This window comes from Globicephala melas, chromosome 15, assembly GCF_963455315.2.
Source record: "Globicephala melas chromosome 15, mGloMel1.2, whole genome shotgun sequence".
NCBI classification, from domain to species: Eukaryota; Metazoa; Chordata; class Mammalia; order Artiodactyla; family Delphinidae; genus Globicephala; species Globicephala melas.
Window position 1 is genome coordinate 36,182,238 of NC_083328.1, and position 26,378 is coordinate 36,208,615.

Here is a 26,378-nt window from a genome sequence, read left to right on the forward strand (position 1 = left end):
GGGTGGAAGGTGATGCATCCTTTCTGCTGTTCCTCCGGCCCTTCAGAGCCCCACAGAGCAGGGCCTCAGAGGGGGACGCAGGACGCTGCTGACTCTGCCATTGCCCACCCCCAGGTGACCTGGAGGAGTTCCTGATTTTCAGGGCCTCGGTGGAGGGGGGCGGCTTTAACGAGCGGTGCCTGGTGGCGGCATCCTTCAGAGACGTGGGCGAGCGCACAGTGGTCACTGCCCTGTTCAACAACCAGGCGTACCACTCACCGGCCACCGCACTGGCCATCGTGGACAACCTTCTGTTCAAGCTGCTGTGCGGCCCTCAGGCCTCCATCATGGTCTCCAACTACCCTCAGCCCCGGAGTGCCCTGCAGGCCGCCAAGGATCAGTTCAACGAGTATGTGCACTGTCCCCCCGCCCCTCAGGACCCCATCCCCGCATGGTCAGGACCTGGCCTAGCCCAGTCAGGACCCTGCTCCCATCAGGTCGGGACCCCGCACCAGGCCTGACCACCTCGGGCACTGCCAGGGACCCCCAAGGGCCATGGCAGTAAAAACAACATTGTTTCTGCCCTCAGGAATCTCCCAGTTCTTGGCTGGGGACTCCTGCCCCACATCCTTCTCGGCCTTCCACACTCAGCCTTCCCTTGGACAGCAGATAAGCTGGTGAGACCACAGCCCCCATACACCCAGGCCCCACGGGAGACTCCTGAGGATTTGGAGGGCCGTGCCCTCTTCCCAAATCTGCACCCAGCTCTTGCTGGCCACTGCCCCTGGGGGATCCGAGTGTCTGCTCCTGTCCAAGCTGCAGCACGCAGCTGTTGTGTCTGTTGCTGCCCCTCGGTGGCCTCGAGTCAGGGAGCCCATTGGGCATCTCTGTCCTTAGGCCTGTCACACCATCATGTGTGTGGGACTCTCCCTCTTCCTCGTTGCAGAGTCCCCAGACCTCTGGGGACTGTCCAGAGGAAGCCGGAAAAATCAATGAATTTCAGAACAATCATCCCACCTCAGGGCAGTTAATCAGTGGGGGGCGGCTTCATCCCCACTTCCCATTTTAGACTGTGCCCTGGCCCTCTAGTGTCTCCCTTCCCCTCTGCTCCCTCCCGTCCCCACCACGGAAGCAGAGACACAGCGGCGGTCCTCTGTTCTCGCCATGCTGGGGATCAGGCTGAGTTGGGCTTAGTAGGGTGACAGTGGACAAGGAACAGGAGTTTTTGTTTTGTTGTAACAGCTCTAGGAGATATAATCCACCTGCCATACAATTCACCTGTTCACGGTGTACAACTGAATAGTTTCTAGTGTATTCAGAGTCGTGGAGACATCACCACAATATAATTTTATTGAACGTTTTCATTATCCCTGAAAGAAACCCCGGGACCACTGGTAGTCACTCCCCATTCCTCTTTCCTCCAACTCTAAGCAGCCAGGAGTCTGCTTTCTGTCTCCGTGGATTTGCCTGTCCTGGACATTTCATGTAGATGGAATCAGATACCACGTGTGTGGCCTTTCATGACTGGCTTCTTTCACTCTCGAGCCTCATCCACGTTGTGTTAGCACTTCACTCAGTACCTAGCATCCATTTGTCCCAGCACCATTTGTTGAACCTTTCATGGTGTGGGATGTTTTAAGCTACAGAAGAATAATGCTGTCAGCGCTGGTTTCTGGAACATGTTGCTGGCACCTGAGGGTCCTGCCCACTCAAGAGCGGGGAGACGGCCACCACCCTGATGCTGTGCCCGACAGCGGGTCTGACTGGGGCAGCCAGAGAGCGAGGTGGAGGTCTCAGATCCATACCTGAGGGTCTGTGGGAGTGGGTGGCATGGGGACAGATTGAAGGCAGCTGGGAGAGTGGCACTGCCATCATTGGGGATAGGATGTCCAGAGGAGGAGCTGTTCTCAGGGGGATGGAATTTTCCTGGTGCAGAGACCCTGAGGCTCTCATGTTCTCCCTTAAACCCTTTAGTGGCTGGGCCACTGCATCACCTGCTTTGGACAGTAGTGGCCCAGCACTTGATACCCCCACCTTCCCGGACATGCTGTGCTCTGTCCCTGACCTGTCGGTGCGCCCCCTCCTCACCCCCACAGGGGCCGGAAGGGATTCGACATCGCCCTCAACTTGCTCTTCGCCATGGCGTTCTTGTCCAGCACGTTCTCCATCCTGGCGGTCAGCGAGAGGGCCGTCCAGGCCAAGCACATGCAGTTTGTGAGCGGAGTCCACGTGGCTACTTTCTGGCTCTCGGCTCTGCTGTGGGACCTCATGTCCTTCCTCATCCCCAGTCTGCTGCTGCTGGTGAGCTGCATGGTGCTGGGGCCCTTCACCCACGTGTCCAGGGGGCTTGCCTTGGGGACCCTGCGTGGACTGAAACCAGCCTGGGGTCCATGCTGGCAGCTCAGCCCCCGTTGTGGGAGGAGATTGGGAATGCCCTGGCAGCCCCCCTCGCCTGTCTGCACACCCCCAGCCTCTGCCCCACTTCGGTAGGTAGGTCCCTGGAGCAGGTGCCCTGGTGGACAGCTCCCTATTTCCTCAGGGAGGATGCCAGGAGAGCCTTGGAGGTGGGTGGGGGGCAGACAAGGCCAGAGGGGCTGATGGGCCTGGGCTCATGCGCCCCCTGAGGGCACGCCGGCCACCTGTCTGTGCTGCTGCAGGTGGTGTTCAAAGCCTTCGACGTGCACGCCTTCACGCAGGACGGCCACGTGGCCGACGCCCTGCTGCTGCTCATGCTCTATGGCTGGGCCATCATCCCCCTCATGTACCTGATGAGCTTCTTTTTCTCGGGGGCGGCCACTGCCTACACGAGGCTGACCATATTCAACATCTTGTCGGGCATCGCCACTTTCCTCGTGGTCACCATCATGCGCATCCCAGGTGGGAGCCAGGAGACCACCTCCCTGCACTCCCATCCCTGCACCCACAGAGCCGCTCAGCCCGATGGGGGAGGCCCAGATGGGGGCACCGGGCAGGCTGGTGGGGCCGCCTGCCAGAGGTGCTGCCCCGGAGGTCTGGTGCCTGATCCCTGGGGGAGGCACAGCTGGCTATGCAGGGAACTCCGGAAACCTGCCCTTCCCGATTGCTCTGTTCTTGGAGGCAGGTGTGGTGTGTCCTCCAGCGCTGACTTGTCTGTGCCTCCTCCCCACAGCGGTCAAGTTAGAAGAACTTTCCAGAACCCTGGACCGCGTGTTCCTGGTGCTGCCCAACCACTGTTTGGGGATGGCGGTCAGCAGCTTCTACGAGAACTACGAGACAAGGAGGTACTGCACCTCCTCCGAAGTGGCAGCCCACTACTGCCGGAAACACAGTGAGTGTCCAGGCCTCTCTTGGGACAGCCTGTCCCCCATCACAGGCACAAGGGCCACCTCGCATGGTGAAGCCACCAAAACGCAGGAGATGCTTGGGGCCCCCGTGTGGCAGTGACACACCCTCGGAAGCCCAGTGGGCCCCGCGCCAGCGCATCCTCCACCCTGGGGGCTGAGCGCAGGCACCTCACGGTCCCAGAGAGAGGGTCGTGGGCTGGGACCCCGGAGGGGAGGGGCGCTCAGGGCATGGGCACAGCACCCTGTCCCTTGCTTGCATAGACATCCAGTACCAGGAGAACTTCTATGCATGGAGCACTCCGGGGGTTGGCAGGTTCGTGACCTCCATGGCTACCTCAGGGTTTGCCTACCTCACCCTGCTCTTCCTCATTGAGACCGATCTGCTGTGGAGGCTGAAGGCCTGCCTGTGTGCCTTCCAGAGGAGGCGGGCGCTGGTGAGTGGTTCTGGGGCCCCCGTCTGGCCTCTGGCTGCTCTGCATTGGGCGCCCTCCAACCGAGGTTGGGCTTCCTTGAGGCCACCACACAGGGAGGGCCTCAGCACTGGCCACAGCCTGGCTGCGCGTCCACCGGCAGCGCTCACAGCCTGGGAGGGGCTGCGGCCTCACCGTCCCCAGGGGCTCTCTGTCCCAAGACCCTGAAGCCATGGAGTCGAGGGAGCCTGGGGCCTCAGGGACCACGGTCTCAGTGGAGGCGTGTGGACTGGGGCGCTCTCATGTTTGTCACATACATTCTCTCCCTAAACAAACAAAACCTGTTGAAACAACATTGGATGGACAGGGCTAATTGGGGCTAAGGTATTATGACTTTTCTAAGAAAAGGGGTTTCGTGGTTTTCTCCATGAGTCCTGCACCGTCCTTGTCCCTCAGGTAATTTGTGTCTCCTCAAGGCAAATGTTAGCCCTTACAGCTGCCCAGCTCTCCTTGTGGGAGGTCTGAGTCGGCACACATGGGGCTGAGCTGGGGTGAGTAGTTTAGCCCTTCCTTCCATGGGGAAGGACCGCTCTGGTGGGAGCTCACCCTGGTGGTCTTTCTCTGGAACAGACAGAAGTGTACACCCGGACGTCGGCGCTTCCTGAAGACCAGGATGTGGTGGATGAGAGGAACCGCATCCTGGCCCCCAGCCTGGACTCCCTGCTGGACACGCCTCTGATTATCAAGGAGCTCTCCAAGGTGAGGCAGGCCCTCCCTCCGCGGGTCTACCCCCCAGCCGGCTCCCGGCTGTCCTCAGGCCTCCCCACAGCTGTGTTTTCTCCCGGGCACTGTGCAGGTGTATGAGCAGCGAGCACCCCTCCTCGCCGTGGACAAGGTCTCCCTCGCAGTCCAGAAAGGGGAGTGCTTCGGCCTGCTGGGTTTCAATGGAGCCGGCAAAACCACGACTTTCAAAATGCTGACCGGGGAGGAGACCATTACTTCTGGGGACGCCTTTGTTGGGGGCTACAGCATTAGCTCTGACATCGGGAAGGTGGGTACAGCCAGGGAGGCAAGAGGAAGGGCACCCGGGAGGTAGGGATGGGGCTTGTCTCTGGCTCATGGTTCATGGACAGCAGGACAAGGCAGTGACCACGGCCAAAGGTAAGCAAGTGATGAGGAGAAGACTGAGGAGATTACAGCCCCCTCGGCCAGAAGGGACCAGGCCTGGCAGGCGGGCCGAGACCGGGTCCCTCCCAGAGAAGCGGCTTCTCTGGACCTGGGCCCAGAGTGGCACCCACAGAACTCTGCCCGCTGGAAAGAACTCTAGTCTGTGCGCGTAGATTTATAATAATGGTGTTCTGGGCTATTCAAACTAGGCGTTCCACCGAGAACCAAAAGCAGGATAAAATGTTAATGACAAACCACATGGTTAAGAGCATCTAAGAGCCCGAGGCATGGTGAAAACCTCCGCAATCTGCAAGCCCCGAGAGGCTCCACCGGAGCGCCCCTGCACAGAGGGCGCTGTGGTCCCAGTGACTTGGTTTAGGGACCTTATCGAGTGTATGGGGCAGAAACAAAGGGCCACCCCTGTAGGTTAGGATGAAGCAGGCTACCCTCCTGCTCTCCCTACCCCCTGGGGATTGCATGGACGGTTTCCCGTGTGCTGAGCAGGGCAGGGGAAGGAACAGAGAAGATGCCTGTGCCTGGGAATGACTGCATCTCCTGAACTGGCAGCAGGGGCTTCCAGGTGGCTCTGCCCCCACACTGCAGCTCACACCCTCTCTGCAGGAAGGCTTTCATCCTAGGCCTCCAAGAGCCCCTCACATAGTGCTTCAAGGCCTGTGAGCAGTGCACAAGCAAAGCAAACAAAGCAGACAGGGTGCTGTGGCTGGAGCCACAGACACAAGGGCTCCACAGCAGGACAAGCCCACCACTTTGGATTTGCCATTACCAGACCCAGATTATAAAACAACTGTGTTACTATGTTCAAAGAAATAGACAAGATTGAAATTATATGCAAGGAAGAGGAAACGGTAAATGTGATCTAGGAAATGGAGGCAAGGTGAGAAGCCTGAAATACGTTTAATCTGGTTCCCGCAAGAAAGGAGAGAACGGGGGGAAAGGTAGTAACTGCCATGGTCATGGCCAAGAACTTTCCCAGACCAATTAAGAACAGATTCCGGAAGTCTAAGAACCCCAAAGAGGTTAAAAAAAAAGAAACCACATCTCTGGAATCCACAGAAACCAGGCTTGCCTGTCCCCACCAGCTGCCGAATGTGGCTGGAGGTGGAGGCCTGCCACGCAGCATCCTGGCTGTGCTGAACGTAGCCACTTGCTCCAAGACCAGCTACCATGCCATCTGCCCAGGTGACACCCCACCCCAAAGGTGCTGCCAGCAAACATCTCTTAACAGAGGAGGAAAAAGAAAGGTCCCAGCACACATTAGATGTTTGTCAAGCGTCTAATGAACGGGTATCTGTCAGCTGTAAAGCATTGCATGGATACGGTCACTTTGTATAATCAATGCATTCTTGCACCCGTCTGCCCCTGTGCTGCCCGGGGTAGACTGGTCTCTGGCCTGTCTCTGACCCCTGGGTGGGGGGCAGTCTGGGTCCCGGTGCCTACCCGGCCACTGAGCCAGCCGAGCCCCTCCAGCAACCCCAACAAAGTGCTGCTCGGCAAACTTTGGCAGTGGGAGGCCGCCAGGGCCTGTGCACCAACTGAGGGACCACCCTAGACAGATCGCCTGAGAGAAACCCTCTGACCTGCTGTCTCCTGGCTGTGCTCCAACCCCAGATGCGGCAGCGGATTGGCTACTGCCCCCAGTTTGATGCCCTGCTGGACCACATGACGGGCCGGGAGACACTGGTCATGTACGCCCGGCTCCGGGGTGTCCCCGAGTGCTACATCGGTGCCTGCGTGGAGAACACGCTGCGGGGCTTGCTCCTGGAGCCGCATGCCAACAAGCTGGTCAGGACGTATAGGTGCGCCTGCGTCCCAGCCCCTGCCCTGCCCCCTGCCTCAGTGACCTCAGGCCTTCCCAGGGTGGAGTCAGGCTCTCCATTACCATAGAGCCAGGGGCACTCGGGTCAGGGGCTGGAGCTCCCACCCATCATTCCAGGATCAGTGAGGATTTGGCAGCATGGCCCAGGCAGGTCCAGATGAGAGGGGCTGCCCCTCAGGTTCCTGCTACCTGGAGGCACAGCCAGGACCCCCTGTCAGGCCCCCTTAGATGCAGACAGGTGGTGTTACTGCTCTGTGTGGGGCTGTGGACCGACCCCCTGGGCACAGCTCTCTCTAGGGCTTCCTACTCTATGAAGTGGGCTTTCCAGGCATGCTCACCTCATTCTTCTTCACCTGAGACACTCTGCCATCACTGGGCCCGGTCCTGTGCTGGGACCCGGGGAGCCCACGCTAATCATCCGCCTTGCCTTCCTCTGCACCCTCTCTGCCCTAGCGGCGGCAACAAGCGGAAGCTCAGCACCGGCATTGCCCTTCTTGGAGAGCCAGCAGTCATCTTCCTGGACGAGCCGTCCACTGGCATGGACCCCGTGGCCCGGCGCCTGCTCTGGGACACCGTGGCAAGGGCCCGCGAGTCTGGAAAGGCCATCGTCATCACCTCCCACAGGTAAAGCCAGGACCGGGGCTGTAGGAGGGGTGGGCCGGGAGGGGCTGGGTGGACAGAAGACCTGTCAGCATCTGGTGAAGAGTCTGAGGAGAATCCCTAGGCTCTACCATGTGGGCCACATCCTGAGTATGGGAATCAGGAACAGCCTGATCTGGGCATCAGTACTTTCCCATGTGCACAGCTTTTGATGTGGAGGGTGGGCATCAGCATTCCCCAGTGCTATATCAGGCCTCCACTCCCTCTCCCCAGCATGGAGGAGTGTGAGGCCTTGTGCACCCGGCTGGCCATCATGGTGCAGGGTCAGTTCAAGTGCCTGGGCAGCCCACAGCACCTCAAGAGCAAGTTTGGCAGTGGCTACTCCCTACGGGCCAAGATCCGGAGTGACAGGCAGCAGGAGGCCCTGGAAGAGTTCAAGGCATTCGTGGACCTGACCTTCCCAGGTATGTGCTGCTGTGCAGAGGTCATCTGTGCGTCTGTCCATCCCTGACCCCTGGGACAAGGGCTACAATTCCAAGGGCCTGGGCCGCCCTCCCCTGGCCATCCAGCCCAGCCCTCAGGGGGACACGGTCTCTCCTTTGTGCAGGCAGCGTCCTGGAAGATGAGCACCAAGGGATGGTCCATTACCACCTGCCTGGCAATGACCTCAGCTGGGCGAAGGTGAGCTTGGGCCCCACTGGACCTCCAGCAGTTGCTCCTTCTCCAGCCAGCTGTTTCCAAGGAGGAATCACTTCCAGTTTCTCCTCTAACACTCACCCTAATATTTGCTAGGTTTGGGGGTTTATACCTCAGATATCTGAGTTGGAAAAAAAATGGTGCAAAAAAGGAGACTGGCCCAGAGAGGTAACACATCTTGCCCAAAGGTCATACTCTGAGCTGGGAAGAGTCAGGAGGAAGCCTGGTGCTGGGGCCTGCTCACCCCGTGCAGGGGTAGGATCTCTGGTGACCTTACCATCCCCTATGGCCAGAGGAGTCCCAGACCAGCTGAGGAGCCAGGCCCTGCCTTGTTAACAGTGGCTTTTCTGCTTCCAAAGGTGTTTGGTGTTCTGGAGAAGGCCAAGGAGAAGTATGGCATGGATGACTACTCTGTGAGCCAGATCTCGCTGGAGCAGGTCTTCCTAAGCTTCGCCCACCTGCAGCCACCTGTTGAGGACGAGGGGCCGTGAGGAGCTGGGCTCACAGATGGGCATCCTCTCTCGCTCCGAGTTCACCTCATCCTGCACCTTTATTTCTGATCACTGTTTTCTACAATGGATTCAAGAATCAAGGCACAGTATGGACCGGGTGTGTCGCGCCCTCATGCCGGGAAGCAGCATGGGAATGTCCACGTCTCAGGCATTCTGAAGCCCGCTGTCCAAAACTCAAGATCCCCACCAAGAGCGTGTTGGGCAGTCTGTGCGGGCAGGCTGCGGGGTCTGGGCGGAGAGCTGTCCCGGAAGGGGCCTCACTGACCCAGGGTTCAAGAGTACCCAGCCATATCCCTGCATTCGCACCTGGCACGGAGCTTCCCAGGGGAGGCCTGCAGGACAGTGGGCATCGGGCTCACCAGGCTGCCCAGGATGGACAGAAAGATGCCTGTCGCTGTCCTCAGGGGAGATGCAGCTGAATTAGGCACTGAGGTCTTGGTTTCCAGTGCAGCTGGGTGTCCTGGAGTCCCTCTCCTGAGAGGGTGGACACTGCACCAGACAGAGCCGGCCTTGAGCCCGGTGTCATCCCACCAGCATCTTCCAGAGTGACCAGTGAGGGGAGGGGTGAGCCACGGGCCGGGAGGCCAGTTGGGGACCACCATGGGGCTGAGCGGCCACCCATGGAGGGCACACCTAGTGCGTGGTGACTGTCCGCAAAATAAAGGCTGGGAGGGAACATAACCGTGGTCTGTGAGTCACGAGGTGGGCCTGCGGGCCCCGTCACCCAGCGCAGTCCCAGCACGAGCCTCCTGTATCAAGTTCCAGACAAAAACAAGTGCTCGTTTTTCCCAGTACGTAGTCAATTTACAGAACTTGCTGCTGTGGAATAAGCCAAAAATGCAAGTGCACAATCAGGGTAGCTAAATGGCCACCTGGAAGACCCTTCATCCAGGGTGAGGAAAGAGGCATGTAGGGTTGGCAGAGGAGGGTGTGGAGCTGGGTGGGCAGGAGGCCTTTGGCTCCAGGGCCACTTGGCTTTACACCATTTTCCAGGAGAGTTTTCTTCAGCATCAGCTCCCTTTTATTAATAAGACGCACTCATTTCTTATGGCTTTTTTTTTTTTTTTTTTTTTGCGGTACGCAGGTCCCTCACTGTTGTGGCCTCTCCCGTTGCGGAGCATAGGCTCCGGACGCACAGGCTCAGCGGCCATGGCTTACGGGCCCAGCCGCTCCGTGGCATGTGGGATCTTCCCGGCCCGGGGCACGAACCCGTGTCCCCTGCATCGGCAGGCGGACTCACTGCACCACCAGGGAAGCCCAATGGCTTTCTTTTTAACCTTTTTTTTAGTGGTTTGAGAGACGGCAATTTTTATTTGTTTGTTTATTTATTTAATTATTTAGCTGTATTGGGTCTTCATTGCTGTGCACAGGCTTTCTGTAGTTGTGGCAAGCACGAGCTACTTTTCATTGCAGTACGCGAGCTGCTCATTGCGGTGGCTTCTCTTGTTGCGGAGCACGGGCTCTAGGCGCACGGGCTTCAGTAGTTGTGGTTTGTGAGCTCTAGAGAGCAGGCTCAGTAGTTATGGCTCAGGGGCTTAGTTGCTCTGTGGCATGTTGGATCTTCCCGGACTAGGGATCGAACCCATGCCCCCTGCATTGGCAGGAGGATTCTTAACCACTGTGCCACCAGGGAAGTCCTCTTATGGCTTTCTAAATTTCCGTGATTTGAATCTCTGTGCCTTTTACATTACCTTAGAATTCATAGGTTTAGAAAAGACTTGTTTTCATCACTCTGGTTAATTTGGTACAGTTTCAAATTTGCATTTTTATCATTCTCTCAAAGTTTATGAACGTTGCAAATAGTTTCTTGTAGCTCTTTTATTCCCTTTAAGATTCTTCCAACCATCATCATTTAGTTCCATATTATTAAAAAATAACAACAACAACAACTTAGGGGTGGTTGTGGTCCTAATCGTTGCCCAGCAGCAAGCATCTTCTGAGAGGTGGGCTGTGACTTGTCTGCAGGTGTGTGGCAGCTGTAGGTTTGCTGGTCAATGAAGGAGGGCAGAGGCCAGCATGGCCTGGCCACGTGTCCTCCTGCAGGGCATCCTGGCCTTGTTTTTCAGCCTATGTGTTAAAGATTTAGAAATTTGACATTTTTCCCTTCAATGTCACAAAACAGGGTGTGAGGAAAGGTGCTCAGGACTGAAGGAACAGCATATCTGAGGCACACGCATGAGATCAGATTGCAAGGGTCCAGGGAGAGGTGGGTTTGTTGACGGGAGATGAGGTGGAGAGACTGGCAGGATGGAAGCAGGGGCTGTCGTGATCGGAAACCCCTTTTGGAAGACAAGTCAGCAGCCGTGGAGAGGATGATGGAGTCACAGCCAAGGCTGCAGCAGTGGGGACAAAATGAGAGGCATACGGCAGTCAGGGGAGAGGAGCCCATGACTGTATCCACGCGTGGAGCTTGGGCAGTTGCAGGAGAGACAGTTAGGAAGGACCCCAGGAGCAGCAGACAGGTGCCGCTGTTAGGGTCCACGCAGCACCCCCAGGTCATCTGCAGGTCTGCTGGAAACCCACCATTGGGCCCAAGTGTCCTCAAAGAGCCAGGACTGGGGCCTTAGATGCCCGCAGCCCTGGTGGTTTGGTTTGAGCTGTGGCACCTCCAAGCCCAGGGGCAGGGCAGGACCCACCAGCTCCCTAACAGGAGAGTCGGCCTACCCACACCCCGCCACCTCCTGCTCCATGCCTATTCCACTTTACTCAGATCTCCAGGCCCAGATGGTCCCTAGAGATGCTGGCCCCAAACAGCTGCCACATCTGCCAGGGCCAAGGTCCTGCCTTCCCTGCCCTGCGCAGTCTGGTCCGGGGCTCCGGAGGTCTAGATACCACATCAGGGCTGAGAGCGAGGCCTGTGGAAAAGTCCTGCCGGGCCCCACGGTGGCTCAACTGAGACAGTCAGTGGACACATGGGCTGTCCTACAGCCTGACAGCTGCACCCAGAACCGAGGGCCCTGAGGAAGGAGGAGGGCAGCCTTGTGGGGAGGAGGGGAGCACCTCCTCTGCCTTCACCATGGGAAAGGGCTGCCGGGCAGCAGGTTACAGGAACAGCTCCTGTGGAACAAAGACTCTGCAGTGGCCTTACTGCACACATCAGAAAACTACACCGCGGTGGTTTACAAAAGACAAGAGTTTATTTCTCTGCCAAGTACGAATTCCAGAGAAGGCAATCTAGGCATTCCATTACCAGGGTCAAGGTCTCAGGGAGCCAGACTCCATCTGCCTGCTCCATCCAGGTGCAGGCCTCCCTCCTCAAGGTCACCTTTCAGGGCCAAGGTGCCAGCGAGACTTCCAGATGGAGTGAGCAGGAAACAGGGTGAGGAGCGGGAGGGCACGGCTGGCCGTCAACGTGGTTTTGCGTCTTTGTCATCATCCAGAATGCAGACACATGGCTGCACCAGACGAGGGCGCTAGGACATGCAGTCTTATATTTACCCGGGCACCCCCCCCCCGCAAGAAAAACCCCAATACCAGGACACAACTGCAGTCTCAACCGTGATTGTAGAAGGCAGGCTGGCTTCCTCAAGAAATTGGTCCCCCCATGCATGCCTTCCTTGTCCACCTTAGCTAGTGAGACCCCACTTCAGCCAGGAAGACCTGGGTATGGCCGCTCTGTGGCCCTACCCCAGGGTCCATTTCCCCATCCACCACCCTGCCAACAGAGTGCCCTAGCCCTTTGGCTGCAGGGGCTCAGAAAAGCAAAACAAACTGGACAGTTTCTTTCTGGGAAAATTCCAATCCCAGATCTTTAGCCTAGAACTTGAGGGGAAGCCAAGGTCACCCAAGTCCCTGGGACCCCTGACCCAGTCTCACAAAGCAGCAGGCAAGAGTGAGGCAGAGAGCCCAGCAAAATGGAGGAGTGAGCCAAGGCCAGCACCTGGAGGGCAGGCTGGAAGGAAGGTCCGGGGGTGGCCACAAACCGTCTGGGGATGACCACACCCACCAGGTGGAGGAGGAGCTGGCCCTGTCTGCCTGGCCTGGACTCACACACCCCCAGCCCGGCTTGAACTCAGGCCATTCCTTGAACACAGAGGCGATGACGGCCCATGCCCCAGGGGAGTCAAATTGACACCTGTGGGGCCAGAGCCTGGGAATGAGGGGGAAAGGTTTCCAAAAGGCTAGCCTGGGGCTAGACTGCCAGCCAGGGCAGCCGATTCCTGCTGCTCCATCTGAGTGACACCTGCGCCAGCTGCTGTTCAGCTCACCTCCGGGTACCAGTGCAATGCTCATGGCATAAGCTAGCAAGGCCCTGTAGGACCCTCACTCCCACACAGATCTGTCAGTGTGAAGGTGAGCACCACCCATGCTCATCCAGACCCTGCTGGCTGTGCTAAGGGCCAGAGCCATACCTGCAGACAGGGACACTCCTGGGTAGACAGCCTGGGCCCACCTGGGTCCAGAGGGGCTAAACACCCACTCCATCAAGGAAAAGACCCACAGGGGTTCCATGAGGTACCTCCAACACCAAAGTCAGGGTTAGGCTGCTCACCCAAGCCCACAGCTGAGGCCAGCAGGCCGAGTGTGCAACATCACCCCTCCAGACACAAGGCCCCATTCCCTGAACCTTAGCTCAGGTCTGACCCCAAACCCTGGAATGTGCAAGCTCCTGCAGCCCCTCTCCCATCCCCACTGGAGGGCAGGGCACCCTAAGGGGGTTTCAGGGTAAAGGTGGGCCTGGAGACTGCTTGAGAAAGGGCACCAAGACGGCAGTCCAGGTCCCCACAGGCCCCCCAGGAGAGACAGCCAGGAGGCAGCACAGCACTGGGCCCTGGAGTCTCATGCACACATGATGGGCACACGTGGCCTGGGCTTCAAGCAGGCTGGAAGAGGGGCTGAAGCTGGGGGTCGGGCCCAGGGAGCGGGGGCCCTGCCTTCCTTCTTCAACACACAGGGCCGCCCAGGCCCTGCTCCTGGGGCCCGGCCCACACCCCAAAGATGCCAGCATTAGATGCCTCCAAGGTCGGAGAAGCCCCAAATCCACTGGCTGCGGAGGCCAGAGTAGGCATGGGGCAGGCCTGAGCAGCTCACCCAGAACCCAGCACACCTGCTCCCCTTCTCTGGCCGGGCCCCTCCCTGTCCCCTGTGACAGCCCCAAGGTGGGCAGCTCAGATATCACTATCCTTGACCTCCTTAGGGCAGAAATGGACATGGGGTTTAGGGCATGAAAACCAGCACAAGCTCCCAAGCCCACCGCTCAGCAGCCCTAGGCCCTGTAGCCCCTCCAGCGGGCAGCCTGTTCTGCCCATGGGGCCCCAGGATCTGACGCCCCCACACCTTGGAGACGCAGAGCCAGGGAGGCCTCACCACAACTCCAGTCCCTCATTGGCTGGCTGGCCCTTTCATATCCAGCCTGACCACCCAGAAGGACAGGCCAGTGCCTCCTCCTGGGTGCCTCCTTCTGGGCTCCTTCAGGGGCTGCAGGCATTCACCCCCGCAGACAGAAGCCAGGCCTCTTGACCTACCCCTCTTCTGATGCCTCCTCCAGGGTCACCTAGACATCACAACTGCCTTGACCCCACCCAAACCCCTTTTTTCCACTTGGCCAGACCATGCCTGCCCTTGGCACAGAGCCTGTCAGCAATGGGTAGAAGTGCTTCCTTGACATGGTTTGCAAGTAGATGCAATGCCTGCTCAAAGCTCCTGTGTGGCCCACTGTGACCTCCAACACAACCCAGGCCATCCCTGGCCCTTTCAGTGTGCCAGGTTACTAGCCTCCAAGGGCAGGCACTGCGGAGGCCTCCAGGCCCATAGAGAATAAAGGCAGGGGGATATTCTGCCTTGATGTGGGTATATTCTCAAACTGAGTGCAGCCCCACATCGTCAGCAGGTGGCCCTCGGCCCTGGGGGAAAGGGAGGGGGGCTCAAGACACTGGCCAGAGCCCACAGGATGCTTGTGGTGTAAAGCTCCAGGCCTGGGGCTTGTTTGCCCAGTGCCCTGTCCCAAGAAGCCCTGCCCCACCCCCTCCATCAAACCTGGGCCAAAGACCTCCTGAGGTCCCCGAAGACCACAGCTCCCTGGCCCTCAATTCCCATGGTCTCAGCAGGTTAACACTGGGGGTTGGGAGGGGAGAAACCCAGGACTCCTGGAAGGCTGGGGTCGGGGGCCCTCCAGAGTTTTATTTTCTCATGTTCCTTCCAAACACATTCTGCTGATTCTCAAAATGGCAAAAGCCAAGATGCTCAAATATTAAAGCTCAACAGCTGATAACACACGATAATAAAATCAATAATATTTAGAAACAAATTTGATTAAATTCATAAATGAATAAATCATGCTTTTAAATTTAATACGAAATGTGTTAAAATTTATATGCGTGCCAAATTCTACTACTTTAGAGCGTTAACAACAACAAAAAAACTGAAGGGGGGACTTCCCTGGTGGTCCAGTGTTTAAGACTCCATGCTTCCACTGCAGGGGGCACGGGTTCGATTCCTGGTCAGGGAACTAAGGATCCTGCATGCTGTGTGGCAGCAGCCAAAAAACCAAAACCAGAAGGGGCTATCCGCCCAGCTGGCTGTGTCCCCATCCTCCTTTTGCCACAGTGGGGATCATGGGCTTGCCCCACCCCCACCTAGGGTGTCACTGTGTCCCTGGGCAAAGGCTCTGGATTTGGGGCCTTTCGGGCACACATTGACGTGGCCCTGAATATGTGGGGCTCCAATGTGCTGCCGTGGCCTCCTCACAGACTTCTGTGTGCTGCAGGCCTGGCTCATCAAGGCCACACCATCCCCAACACCGACCCTCTGGGTCTCTTCACTGATGCACGGCCAGGGATACCCTTCTGTTCCACTTATGCCTCCATTAGTGGCCATGGCAGATGTGACAGTGATGCAGAGATAAAGGCCCCCTCCTCCCCAAATCTAAATGCAAAGGGAGAACGAGACCCACACTGACTCTGCCTGCCAACCCCCACCCCCAGGAGTGTGTTGGTGCCTAGGCAGAGAGGATTCAAAAGGCAGGCTGCTCCTCCAGGACTCTCTTTTGTCCCCAACTTCTCAGACACTCCTCGGCCCAGGGTGAGGTGTTAGGGGCACACTTGACACCCTGGACAGGGCCAGAGGAACTGGATGAAGGAAAGGAGTCACTATCCACTGGCTGGGAAAACCACATGGAGCAGAAAGCAATGACCTGCAGACTACAAACATAGGTATACCCATCCATCGGGGCCACTAAGGCTCATCCTGGACTCTCCTGTCCTTTCCCCTGACATTTCATCCATCTCCAAGCCTCACTGGTTCCTCCCCCCCCCCCAAATCAGCACCTTGGATCTGTTCCCCTCTCTTCCTTGGGACACCCACCTGTTCACACGGCGTCTGGGACGGGGATGCACCTTCCCTGCCCCCAACTAACAGTCACGCAGTTTTGACTGCTTACCAGGCACAGCGCGGGAGGAAGAGGGACATAGCGGTAAACAAACCTGCAAGCCCTGATGCACTCAGCGCCGGTTTTACTCCGACAGCCTCCTGACTGGTCCTGGGCCTCTAACCCTCACCCTCCTGCCTTCGCCAGAAGGCTCTGACAGTGCCTCCCCGCCTGCACCGTCCACCGGCCAGGGGATGACGCCATGGCGCCGTATATTGCACATCTTCCCCGTTCTGTCCAACGCTAAACTCCACCTTCCTAGCCGCGGCTTCTTCCAGCGAGCCTCCGCGCATTCGCACCAGCTGTTCCCTCTGCCGGGCGCGCCCTTCCACTCGGGTCTCAGCTGCAGTGACACCTCCTCGGAAGCGCCTCCCTTTCTGCACATTATCTTCTACCCTGCAGTTTGCTGCCCGTGCGTTCTGGCTGCACAACCCCGTCTAGCCCACCAGGCCGAATTCCGCCGGCGCAGAAGCTGAGTCTACACGGTAACCCCTCACACCACTAGTGGTAATCGCAAGAACCCATCCCCGCAATGGGCCCGGCCCGCTGAGCCGCCTCTGCCATGCGGGTCCCCACGGCCTGCCGCCAAAGGCCGCAGCACCTGCACACCCCTCCCCTAACCCCGCCGCCCGGCCTCTCCCAGCGCGAAGCTGCGGGGTCTGGAGACAAACGCCTAGGCAAGCCGGGAGGCACGCCGCGAGCCCGGTGCGCACGCGCACGGATAGGGGCGGGGCCACGGCCCCCTTAACCCGCTCCGCGCCGGCCCGCGAGCTACCCACACAGCGCAGTCCTCCCAGCCCCAGAGAGCTGCCGGCTTGCCGACCCCATGAGGGGTGCAGCTAGCCCGGGACAGCCCCAGTCGCCCCTCCAGAGAGGGAGACAGAGTATAAGCGCCCCGACTCCTCTCTCCCCAAAAAGGCCTTGGCCCTTTAACCCTCTCCTCGCTCGCACTCATTGGCTGAGGCGGTCTACGTCATCGCTGCGCGCCGGACGAGGGTGCCTTCCCGCTCCCTAATCCTGACGCCAGAGCGGCGCCCGCGTCAGAGGCTGAGGAGAGCGAGCGGAGGTCGTGGCGGCGGGAAGATGTAAGTAGGGGGAATCCGACCCCATCCAAGCTTCAGGGGCCGCCCGCCAGGCTCGGCGGGGCGCATCGTGGAGCCGGCCTGCTCCCCGGCCACGCGGTGACAACGGCGGCCTAGCGGCGCGGTACAGTGTTTGAGAATAAAGAGTGTGGCCCGGGGCGGGCTGAGTGGGAGGCGCCGAGGCCGCGGCCCGGAAGTGGTCGGGGCCGCGGCGGGCGGAAGGGCGCCCTCGCTTCGTCCGCTCTGCGGCGGGCCCAGTGAGGCCCCCGGAATTCGGAGCAGCCGGGAGCTCGGCCTCCGCCCTCGGGGCCTTCTCGCCGGGCTGGAGACCCAGGCCCGCAACGCCGGGCCCTACCCTGGAAGTGCTCGCGGCCCGGCGCCTGGACTGGGGAGTTGTGAGTGAACGCGGACGGTGGGCGGCGAGATCGCGTGTGGGGCCGGTGCCGGTGGGTGCGGAGTTGCTTTGTGGGATGCCCTGGGTGACCGACTGACCCTCCCTTCGAAGCCGTTAATTCAAACATCGACTCCACGAACGTCTGCCGGGTTCCTGTGTGCCGTTCTCGGTGCTAGTCCTTGGGGATAGGCCCCTAACGTCTTGGAGCTCAGTTTGACGGGTAACCCCAGGAGGGAGGATACGGGAAGGTTAAAATCGATGGAGGAGAGGCATGGCTTTTTCTCTTTGTTATTTCGCATGAATTGTGCCTAAAATGTACTTTTAAATGGGGAAGGTGCTCTGAAGATGTGAGCTGAAACGCCATCTACTCGAGATTTAACTAATTGTTCTCTCCTCTCTCTGGCTGTTGGACGCGCACCTTTCCGGAGGATGGGGGAGGTAATCAAGGTCCTGTGCTGTTACCTGAACTTGTGTAAACAGAGAACCTCAACCTTTGCTTTCTAGTACTCAGGCCACGCCCAGCAAAGCGTTCACTTACTCTGTGGTTCTTAATTTTTAGTGTTTTAAGAATAACCGGTGGTGCTTGTTTTCACAAAGCACATTAGGGCAGATCTTTAGGACGGCGGTGGGGTCCAGGAATCTGCATTCTGGGACAGTTAAACAATAAGGTAGCCATTGGCCACACGTGGCTATTGAGTACTTGAAATATACCTAGTTCAAATTGAGGTGTTTCAAAGACTTAGTATGGGGAGGTGTAGATGTTTTATTAATGAATTTGTATACTGATTGGTGAAAAGATAATACTTGGTGTGTAGCATGTCAAATAAATATATTACTAATAGTTAACTTTATCTGTTAACCAAGATTTTTTGTAATGCAGCTACTAGAAAATTTTAGAGTACTCTTGTAGCTGGCACTCTTTCTATTGGACAGTGCTGCTCTTGGTGACCCTAATAGGGGCAATCCAGGGACCCCTGTTGAGCATTCAGAGACTGTGTGTGACTTTAGAGTCAAGAATTTATGTGGGAGAAGAGCCTCCAGAGCCTCTCTTCTAACATTAGCTACCGTTTATTGAGCCTTAACTAGGTGCCAAATTAACTCCTTTATGGGTTAATTTGGTTTATGTCCCTGATAACTATGAGGTGTAGGAACTGTCTGTGTCACTGTACTGCTGATGAGAACTTGAGGCTCAGAAAGGTTAAGTGATTTGTCCAAGGTCACACAACAGAGCTTTGAATCAAACCCAGGCAGGCTGACTCCAGACTCTTAACCATTGAATTATACTCACTGATTGTCCAAGGACACTAACCTTATCCAATGTTGCCTGCTGGGTGTCTATAGTACCTTATTATTTTAAAACAAAACATCTTTAAAAATTTTATAGTCCTGGAAAAGAGCAGCAAAAGTGACATTCTCTTTTGTACTTCACTTGCATGTCCAAAGCTGGGTACTCTTTTCTTCAGTCAGAATGTTTATCCAGCATTTTGGCAGCACTATTCACGTGGAAACAGGATCCCGATTGGTGTGCCGTGTCCAAGTTACTTACAGGAAGGTGAGCTAGAGGTAGTTGAGGCTGACATCCCGAGATCTTTGCTTGCAACTCAAGCAGATTGTACAAAACCTCAGTGGAAATACTAAAGACAACAGTCCTGAGGAAACAGGGCACATAATTAATTGTTTGTTCTTGAGTAATATTTACTATTGCTTGTTCACTGAGTACATGGCAGTCCAGGCACTTGGCTAAACCCTTACATGTGGTACCTCATCCAATTCCAATGTCTACTTTTTTCCCTCCAACATTTTATTTTTGAAAAAATGTGAACATACAGAAAAGCTGAAAAAATTTTGTGCAGTGAATAGCCACGTCACCACCACCTAGATTCTACATGATACATTTCTGTTAACATTTGCTTTATTTATATCTAGCCACCCATCAATCTTATTTTTTCTTGCATTGCAAAGTAAGTTGCAGACTTTGGTATACTTCCCCCCCTAACTCATATGCATATCATTAACATTAGTCAGTGTTTACAATGACTATTCTTCAACGGCTTATTTTACTGCTTTTTAAGTGTTCATGGGGAACATTTCATTTGTTTGTGTTTGGGTATTAAATGTTTTGATGCCGGTACCAGTCACTTTTGAAATGGTTTTTGCTTCCAGTCATATCATATATTCAATGTATCCTACAAAGATTACAGCAATGAAACAAGAAATCTAATCCTATCAGTTGGGTTTTTCTCTGTTCTGCATGCAAATGTGGTGCTGTAGTATTTCTAAAGGACTGTGGAGGGCTCATCATCAAACTTAAGAATGAAAAACGGGTATTGTACCGCCTGTAAAATAACAGGACACCACCATCCACACCATTCCTTAAGAAAAAGACAAGCTGAGGTGATGGTTCTACCTGTGCCTCCTGTGGGGGCGGGATTCCCCCCCTGAGGAAACAGTGCTCATCCCCCGTGTGTTCCTGGCTTTGTGGATGCTTGCTGCTTACTGTGTTCCTTGCTGCCTTCTCCTGTGCTCAGCTTTTGATTGCAAAGTAGATATGTTGCCTTGCCAATTTACTCTGTAAATCCTTTTATCTTGTTATTAGGCTGCACTTTGGCGTAAATTGCAATCGATTAGGGATCGTTTCTCAGACTCAAGTTAGAAGTGAGAGTTCAGATAAGTGAGGCCGCCATTGCTGCTTTGAACACCTCAGAAGGGGAGAATGGATTTATCAGGAGTGAAAAAGAAGAGCTTGCTAGGAGTCAAAGAAAATAATAAAAAGTCCAGCACTAGGTAATCCTTCTGTTAGATTTTTCTAGTGCTACTTTGGGGGTGCTCATTGCTAGGGACCCTCAGAAAGGGGAAAATTGGAAATGTCTTGAATTTTACAGTGAAAGTGTCCTAAGCCACAGATATTTTGCCCTGTGATTGCCTGGGATTTGTGTAGCCCTTTGGGGTTGTGCTGTTGTTTCAGGGTTCATTCAGAGGGGCATGTAATCTCATACTCTTCCTCACTATCCAGGGCTCCTTCTCCTACCAAACGCAAAGACCGCTCTGATGAGAAGTCCAAGGATCGCTCTAAAGATAAGGGGGCCACCAAGGAGTCAAGCGAGAAGGATCGTGGCAGGGATAAAACTCGAAAGAGACGCAGCGCTTCCAGTGGTAGCAGCAGCACCAGGTGGGGCTGACGGGTTAGAGCATTGCCAGGGCCTCGCATCCACAGCCGTGTCCCTCTTCCTTCCCGAAGAGCCTGCAGAGTGCTCTGTCTTCTTATAAAGGAACACACTCAGATTTTTAATAGAGACTCTAATTTATGGCAAACTGGTTTGGGGTTTGCTCTCATTATATACAGAGGATGGTGTTGGGATTCTTTCTTTTCTGGAGATGTTAAGGAATGGGACATCTTGGGGTATGCTTTTCTGTCAAGTGCTTTTGATTTGGAGTTGTGCTTGGATTGCCCTAGCCTGGAGCTTCCTTTTCCTTCTGTTGAAAACCAGCCTGTGTTAGTCAGTAGCTGCCTTCCAAGCTGAGTTAGTGGCTCTGACTTGCCAGGCTCCTCCTTTACCTCCCAGTAGGCAAGGCTTCTGTGTAGGTTGGAAGCAGCTCATTCTTCCTTCCCTATCACTGCACAATATGTATGCTGTTTTCTGTCCCTACCAAGGGCTTTGGCTTAGGGCAGGGATCGGAGGATGTCAGTGTTTGCCCCGCTGGGGAAAGCAGTGGGTTTTGAAAATACGAGGCCAGCGGTTCATCTTGGGAGCATGTGCAGGCTTGCCTGTTCAGTGAAGAAATGCTGCTCCCACCACTTGTCTGTGACCCCCTCCCTCTTGCCCCTCAGGTCTCGGTCCAGCTCTACCTCCAGCTCAGGCTCCAGCACCAGCACAGGCTCCAGCAGCGGATCCAGCTCATCTTCAGCATCAAGCCGCTCAGGAAGTTCCAGCACATCCCGCAGCTCCAGCTCCAGCAGCTCCTCTGGCTCACCGAGTCCTTCTCGGCGCAGACATGACAACAGGCGGCGTTCCCGCTCGAAGTGAGCTCCCTTCCAGCACCACTTCTCCACCCGGGAGTAATTGGCTTGAGGGCTCTCCCCGAAAACCTGTGAATTACCTGGGGACCTAAATTAACAAACGGGGGGCTGTAAAGTCACCGTAGTTATTATAAAAATAGACCAAAAAAGGAGTTTTACTGTCTTAATAGGATTTTTTGTTTTTTCAATCAGATCCAAACCACCCAAAAGAGATGAAAAGGAAAGGAAAAGGCGGAGCCCTTCCCCTAAACCCACCAAAGTGCACATTGGAAGGCTCACCAGGAATGTGACCAAGGTGAGGAATCCTGTTTCTGTCCAGTGGACAGTGGGGTGTGTCTGTTTTGCAAATTTTCAAAGTGGAAAGCTGGAGAAGCAAGCCTCTGCCAGAAGGTGAACTTAGAATGTAGCATTTCGGAGGGCTGACTTGGTGGTGCATGACCAAGTAGAGCACTGGTTAATTCATTTTAATGGAATATATTATATGTATGTGTTTAGATTTACCCCCAGGTGCCAAGGTTGTAGTCATTGTGTAGTGGGTTCTCTGACTCTTACACAAGTGATTAGTGGGTGAGCATTAGTGACTCTTCTTTCTCCCTAGGATCATATCATGGAGATATTCTCCACCTATGGGAAAATTAAAATGATTGACATGCCTGTAGAAAGGATGCACCCCCATCTGTCTAAAGGCTATGCATATGTGGAGTTTGAGAATCCAGATGAGGCCGAGAAGGCGCTGAAGCACATGGACGGAGGTGAGTTAAGCCCTGCCAGCTCCCCTCTGAACCCCTGTTTCTTTGTCCCCTGTCCACGACCAGCTACCCACCACGCATAGTGTGTTTAAAACCAACTTTCATCCTGGCTGCATGTAAGAATCTCCCTGGAGCTCTTTCAAGATTCCAGTTCTTACTCAGTGGGTGGGTGTTGACCAAAAACATGTTTTGTGGAGCATGGTTCTTGAAAAAAAATTCATCAAATATGAATATCAATCAAAGTTTAAGGATTAAATGAACGGTTCCCCCCCCCAAGGAGTATATTATGAATATAACGAAGCATCATTTTTATATGGAAATGTTTTCTTTAATCCTCTCTGAGTCATTCTCTCTCTCTCTCCCTCTCTCTCTCCCTCTCTCTCCCTCTCTCTCTCTCTCCCTCTCTCTCTCTCTTTTTATTTGGCTGCATTGGGTCTTCGTTGCTGTGCACGGGCTTCTCATTGCGTTGGCTTCTCTTGTTGCGGAGCACGGGCTCAGTAGTGGTGACTCGCAGGCTCTAGAGCGCAGGCTCAGTAGTTGTGGCACATGGGCTTAGTTGCTCTGCGGCATGTGGGATCTTCCTGGACCAAGGCTCAAACCCATGTCCCCTGCATTGGCAGGTGGATTCTTAACCACTGCGCTGCTAGGGAAGTCCTGAATCATTTTGTCTTTTGCTAACATTTCAGCATTTTTAGGATAACTTCGCTGAATTCACAAATTTTACCCATTTCCCATAGCCACTTTTTATTCGGTAGAATGATTTGTCAACCTTTGAACGCTTGTGAATAGCTTCAAATTTCGAATAGTCTGCATTTGAAGGAATATGGGATTTGTCTGTGCCCCAGTTCACTGCTGCTGTACTCTAGGCAGCTGGAGCTGAGCCGGGACTGCCCACAGCACTGTGTGGGCTGCCAGGCCAAGTGGGAAGGAGATTCTGAACCCCTTAAAATCTTGACATCCTTGGAGGCCCTCTTATACATTTGATAAATAGCTTCACAGGTCTTTGGCCCTTGAGCTCTGGTAGAGTTTGTATACTACAAAATTTTCCTTGGTACTGAGGTACAACTCTTTCAATCTACTTAAATCCCTCTGGAGTGTTTTATGAGTTAAGCATAAACTATGATCCATCCCTCTGCACACTTCAGCTCTTGGCTTTGTTGAGTCACACCTTTGTTTTAGAGACTGTTGATCTTGTGTATTTGATAGAGTCTGAGCACTTGCTAAAAATTTGGGAGACTTGGGCACGTTCAGGATGTGTGTGATTATAAATATTCCACGTTTTCTTAAGATTCTGGTAGGACTTTCCTGTGTGTATTGTGCTGTGCACCACTGAATGGAACAGCTCCACACTGTCTCCAGAAAGAAAGCGGGGGTGGGGGGCTTTGCCTTTACTGGTAGCTAGCCAGAGGATGACTTTGCCTCTGTTGTTACATAGTCAGTGCCTGTGAAATCCCTGACTTGGACTGGCTTTTGGCCATAGGCCAGGGCCACCTTAAGCCGTGTTTACTTAAATTGAGCCTTTCAAGTATGTTGCGAACATAGGTCCAAATTCCTGAGTCACCTTAATACCTCAGAAGTTCCCTTGAAAGTAGGAGCTGAGAAGATAGAAGACCCTCCACTCTTTGGGGGTACACGGGCTGTGCTTGGTCCCCTGAGCAGTCCCTGGACTGGATCCGGGTGCCTTATCCCCTGGGATTCTTGGGTCTGTGCCTCAGTGTCCTTTGCTCTTTCTTTCCCTGAGGTCCTGCAGTTTCCTTGTGCCTCCATTCTGAGCTGCCTCCCCTTGCCGTTCTACGATTTCATTCACACGTGGTTTTAGTACTTGCTGCACGTGGACTCACCTCCCTGAAGCACTTTTTTCAAACTCTTTAGACAGACTTGACAACTCCTGAACATCCTTTCATTTTGTTCCCCACCCCAGAAGTCCCTTCTTCCTCTCGGGCCCCAGCTCTCAGGAGATCACAGATCATCCAAAACCCTGGTGCTGATCATCCTTCACCCCACCCCTGGGCTTGCTCACCTGATCCATCACCAAGCTCCGGTGATTATACCTCCCCGTTATCCCTTGAGTTCTTATGTTTCACCCCCATCTCAGTCCTGCCAAAGCCCCCTGCCAGGTCTCCTCACTGCAGTGCCCCCTTCACATTGCTCTTAAGAAGGAAGTTCAAGTGCAACACCACCTTCCAGCTCAGGGCGGGAGCATAGCTCTTCCCCTCACTTAGCAAATTCCAGGCTGTTCTTTAGGTGTTGACTTGGATGGTGCTTCCCGTGGAAGGCTATCCCAATGCACTAAGATTAGGTTCCCTGCTTCCTGGTAGTTTTCTTTATGAAACCTCCAATAACAGTAATTATGAGGTTCTTTCTGTGACCAGAGTAGTTTGTCCTTGTCCCCCCAGGCTCCTCTCTGTCTCACTCACCATGGTATGCCCATAGCTGGCCTTGGGCCTGGCCCAGGGTAGGTGCTTGTTAGATATTTTGTGACTTTATCCTTTTTTCAACAGGACAAATCGATGGCCAGGAGATCACTGCCACTGCTGTGCTGGCCCCCTGGCCTCGGCCACCCCCCAGGCGATTCAGCCCTCCCAGGAGAATGCTGCCACCACCTCCCATGTGGCGCAGGTCACCCCCACGGATGAGGAGAAGGTGAATCACTTCGGGGTCTCACAGGGGACTGGTTAGGGCCAGTTTCCGTTTATCTTATTTACAAACATAAAGTTAGGATGATGACTTTGGGACTTTGTCCAGCCCTGCCTGTCCTCTGTGCCTCATGATGGGGGTGGGAAAGCAGCATTGGCATAGGCAGTCTTCAGAGCTCATCGTGTTCTTTCCAGCTGGGGAAAGGAAGAGCTGCCTGATTGAGGGACCCTCGGGAGGTGTGACCCCTCCCCTCCCTCCATGAGAAAACCGGAAGGGTCAGAGGAGTAGGGGAGAGGCTAACAACACCCTTGGCAGAGGCCAGTGTCAGGCTGTCCTCTGCTAGCGGTGTCAAGGTGCACTTTGCACAGCCCTCGAAGAAGAGAGTGCCTGGGGTCATGCCCTTGGTCTCCAGAACATTTGTGTGTCTCCCAAGGGTTCTGCGTCAGGGACATCCAAAGGGAGCTGTCCTGACTGGAGTGTTGGAGTGTGAAGCTGTGTAGAATTGTTACCGAAAGAAGGCAGCTTTACCCCTGTGATTCCAGATGCGGAGCTGCTCCCGGGGCGTGGGTTTCGTGTCTGATGTGGTTTCTCCTCTTCCCACAGGTCACGTTCCCCTCGGCGCAGGTCCCCCGTGCGCCGGCGATCCCGCTCCCCTGGACGCCGCCGCCACAGGAGCCGCTCCAGCTCCAACTCCTCCCGATAAGCAGGGCCACCGAAGCTCTGCCCTGTGACTTGTATACCATCCAACTCACTTTTGTCACTTTTCTAGCAGAAGGAGGATCGGTAGGAAAGACATCCCTCACTCAGGGGCAGGCTTCGAAGGTGAAGGCAGTAATTGCTACATTTCCCCTGGCGGCAGAGTTCCGGCTGCAGGAGTGTTGTTGGTTTGGGGTCGTGCTTATAATGATGCCCTCCAGTTTTCTGGCTAGAAAGCTTCCACATTTCTAGTTCCTGAGAGTCAGTTTAGTGGCAAAGCCAGCAGGGATGAGCAGGGGGCTCCAGGCGGTGGTACAGCCCCAGCCTGGGAGCATGTTTTCCCATTCCACAGATGACGTGGGGTCCATCTGGTGGGCTGGTCGTGCCCTAACCTGTTGGCCTGCAGGGTCCCACAGGAAAGGGTGTGCTTTTACGCAGCTGCCATTCCTGTTAGCCTGGCCCTGCTCCCCTGCTTGAGTCCTCTTCTGACCTCTAGGGCCAAATACCCAAAATGGTTCTTTTCACGTGTACTCATGTGCGTGCACACACACACACACACACAGACAAACCCATGTCTCCCTTTCTCTCTGAAACTTGTAAGTTGAGAGCCAGCTCTGTCCGGTCATCACAGAACCCCCCGTTGTGTTGGTATTCATGGTGGTCGTGCAGGTTACTTTGGCAACGTGTACATTGCTTTTTTGGCTTTTATTGTACAGTCAGTACTATACATTTTCTGTTTTGAGTTTTGTAACTTTGTAGCATTTTAGATAATATTGTGTTTGTACTTTGTCGTGTAGAGAAAAGAATTGTGTTGAATAAACCTAGGATTAGAGTGTAGCTCGAGTGTTGGGTTCGCTGCCTCCTTCCTGTCCCTTGGCCCCAAAGGCAGCTTCAGTTGTGAGGTAATTAAAC

The 26,378-nt window shown here is 55.0% G+C and overlaps 2 protein-coding genes across 9 annotated transcripts in view; both read left to right on the forward strand.

The window, feature by feature from the left end:
• Positions 1-10,393, forward strand: part of LOC115848091 (phospholipid-transporting ATPase ABCA3) — a 45,805-nt gene extending 35,412 nt beyond the window's left edge. The window contains exons 20-31 of one of the 2 annotated variants that reach the window (XM_030848460.3): positions 115-388; positions 569-656; positions 2,076-2,280; positions 3,128-3,286; positions 3,564-3,736; positions 4,343-4,471; positions 4,569-4,763; positions 6,509-6,696; positions 7,170-7,340; positions 7,590-7,780; positions 7,924-7,997; positions 8,372-10,393. In XM_030848460.3, coding sequence (XP_030704320.1) covers positions 115-388; positions 569-656; positions 2,076-2,280; positions 3,128-3,286; positions 3,564-3,736; positions 4,343-4,471; positions 4,569-4,763; positions 6,509-6,696; positions 7,170-7,340; positions 7,590-7,780; positions 7,924-7,997; positions 8,372-8,503 — 1,979 coding nt within the window. In that variant the 3' untranslated portion in view covers positions 8,504-10,393. Of the gene's footprint in view, positions 1-114; positions 389-568; positions 657-2,075; positions 2,281-2,636; positions 2,857-3,127; positions 3,287-3,563; positions 3,737-4,342; positions 4,472-4,568; positions 4,764-6,508; positions 6,697-7,169; positions 7,341-7,589; positions 7,781-7,923; positions 7,998-8,371 lie in introns of both variants that reach the window. The other variant, XM_030848458.3, reaches the window with a different exon arrangement.
• A 6,436-nt stretch (positions 10,394-16,829) lies between these two features.
• RNPS1 (RNA binding protein with serine rich domain 1) lies at positions 16,830-26,303 on the forward strand. Of its 7 annotated transcripts, none has more exons than XM_060285049.2 (9): positions 16,883-16,975; positions 17,795-17,813; positions 19,963-20,150; positions 20,380-20,535; positions 21,196-21,387; positions 21,577-21,679; positions 21,983-22,136; positions 24,635-24,776; positions 25,374-26,303. In XM_060285049.2, the coding sequence occupies exons 3-9, from the start codon at positions 20,080-20,082 to the stop codon at positions 25,471-25,473; spliced, it is 918 nt and encodes a 305-aa protein (XP_060141032.1). In that variant the 5' UTR covers positions 16,883-16,975; positions 17,795-17,813; positions 19,963-20,079; the 3' UTR covers positions 25,474-26,303. The 7 variants fall into 7 exon arrangements, with proteins under 7 accessions (XP_030704518.1, XP_060141032.1, XP_060141033.1 ...); XM_060285050.2 differs by having other exon boundaries at positions 16,919-17,367; XM_060285051.2 differs by lacking the exon at positions 16,883-16,975 and adding an exon at positions 18,810-18,918 and having other exon boundaries at positions 17,374-17,804.
• Positions 26,304-26,378: the final 75 nt, after the last annotated feature.

Bases quoted from the DNA above. Each gene is read 5' to 3' on its own strand.
- RNPS1 (XM_030848658.3), top strand. From the start codon at position 20,080: ATGGATTTATCAGGAGTGAAAAAGAAGAGCTTGCTAGGAGTCAAAGAA. The intron at 21,388-21,576 runs GTGAGCTCCCTT...TTTTTCAATCAG, and splicing joins AGGCGGCGTTCCCGCTCGAA to ATCCAAACCACCCAAAAGAG. The intron at 22,137-24,634 runs GTGAGTTAAGCC...TTTTTTCAACAG, and splicing joins GCTGAAGCACATGGACGGAG to GACAAATCGATGGCCAGGAG.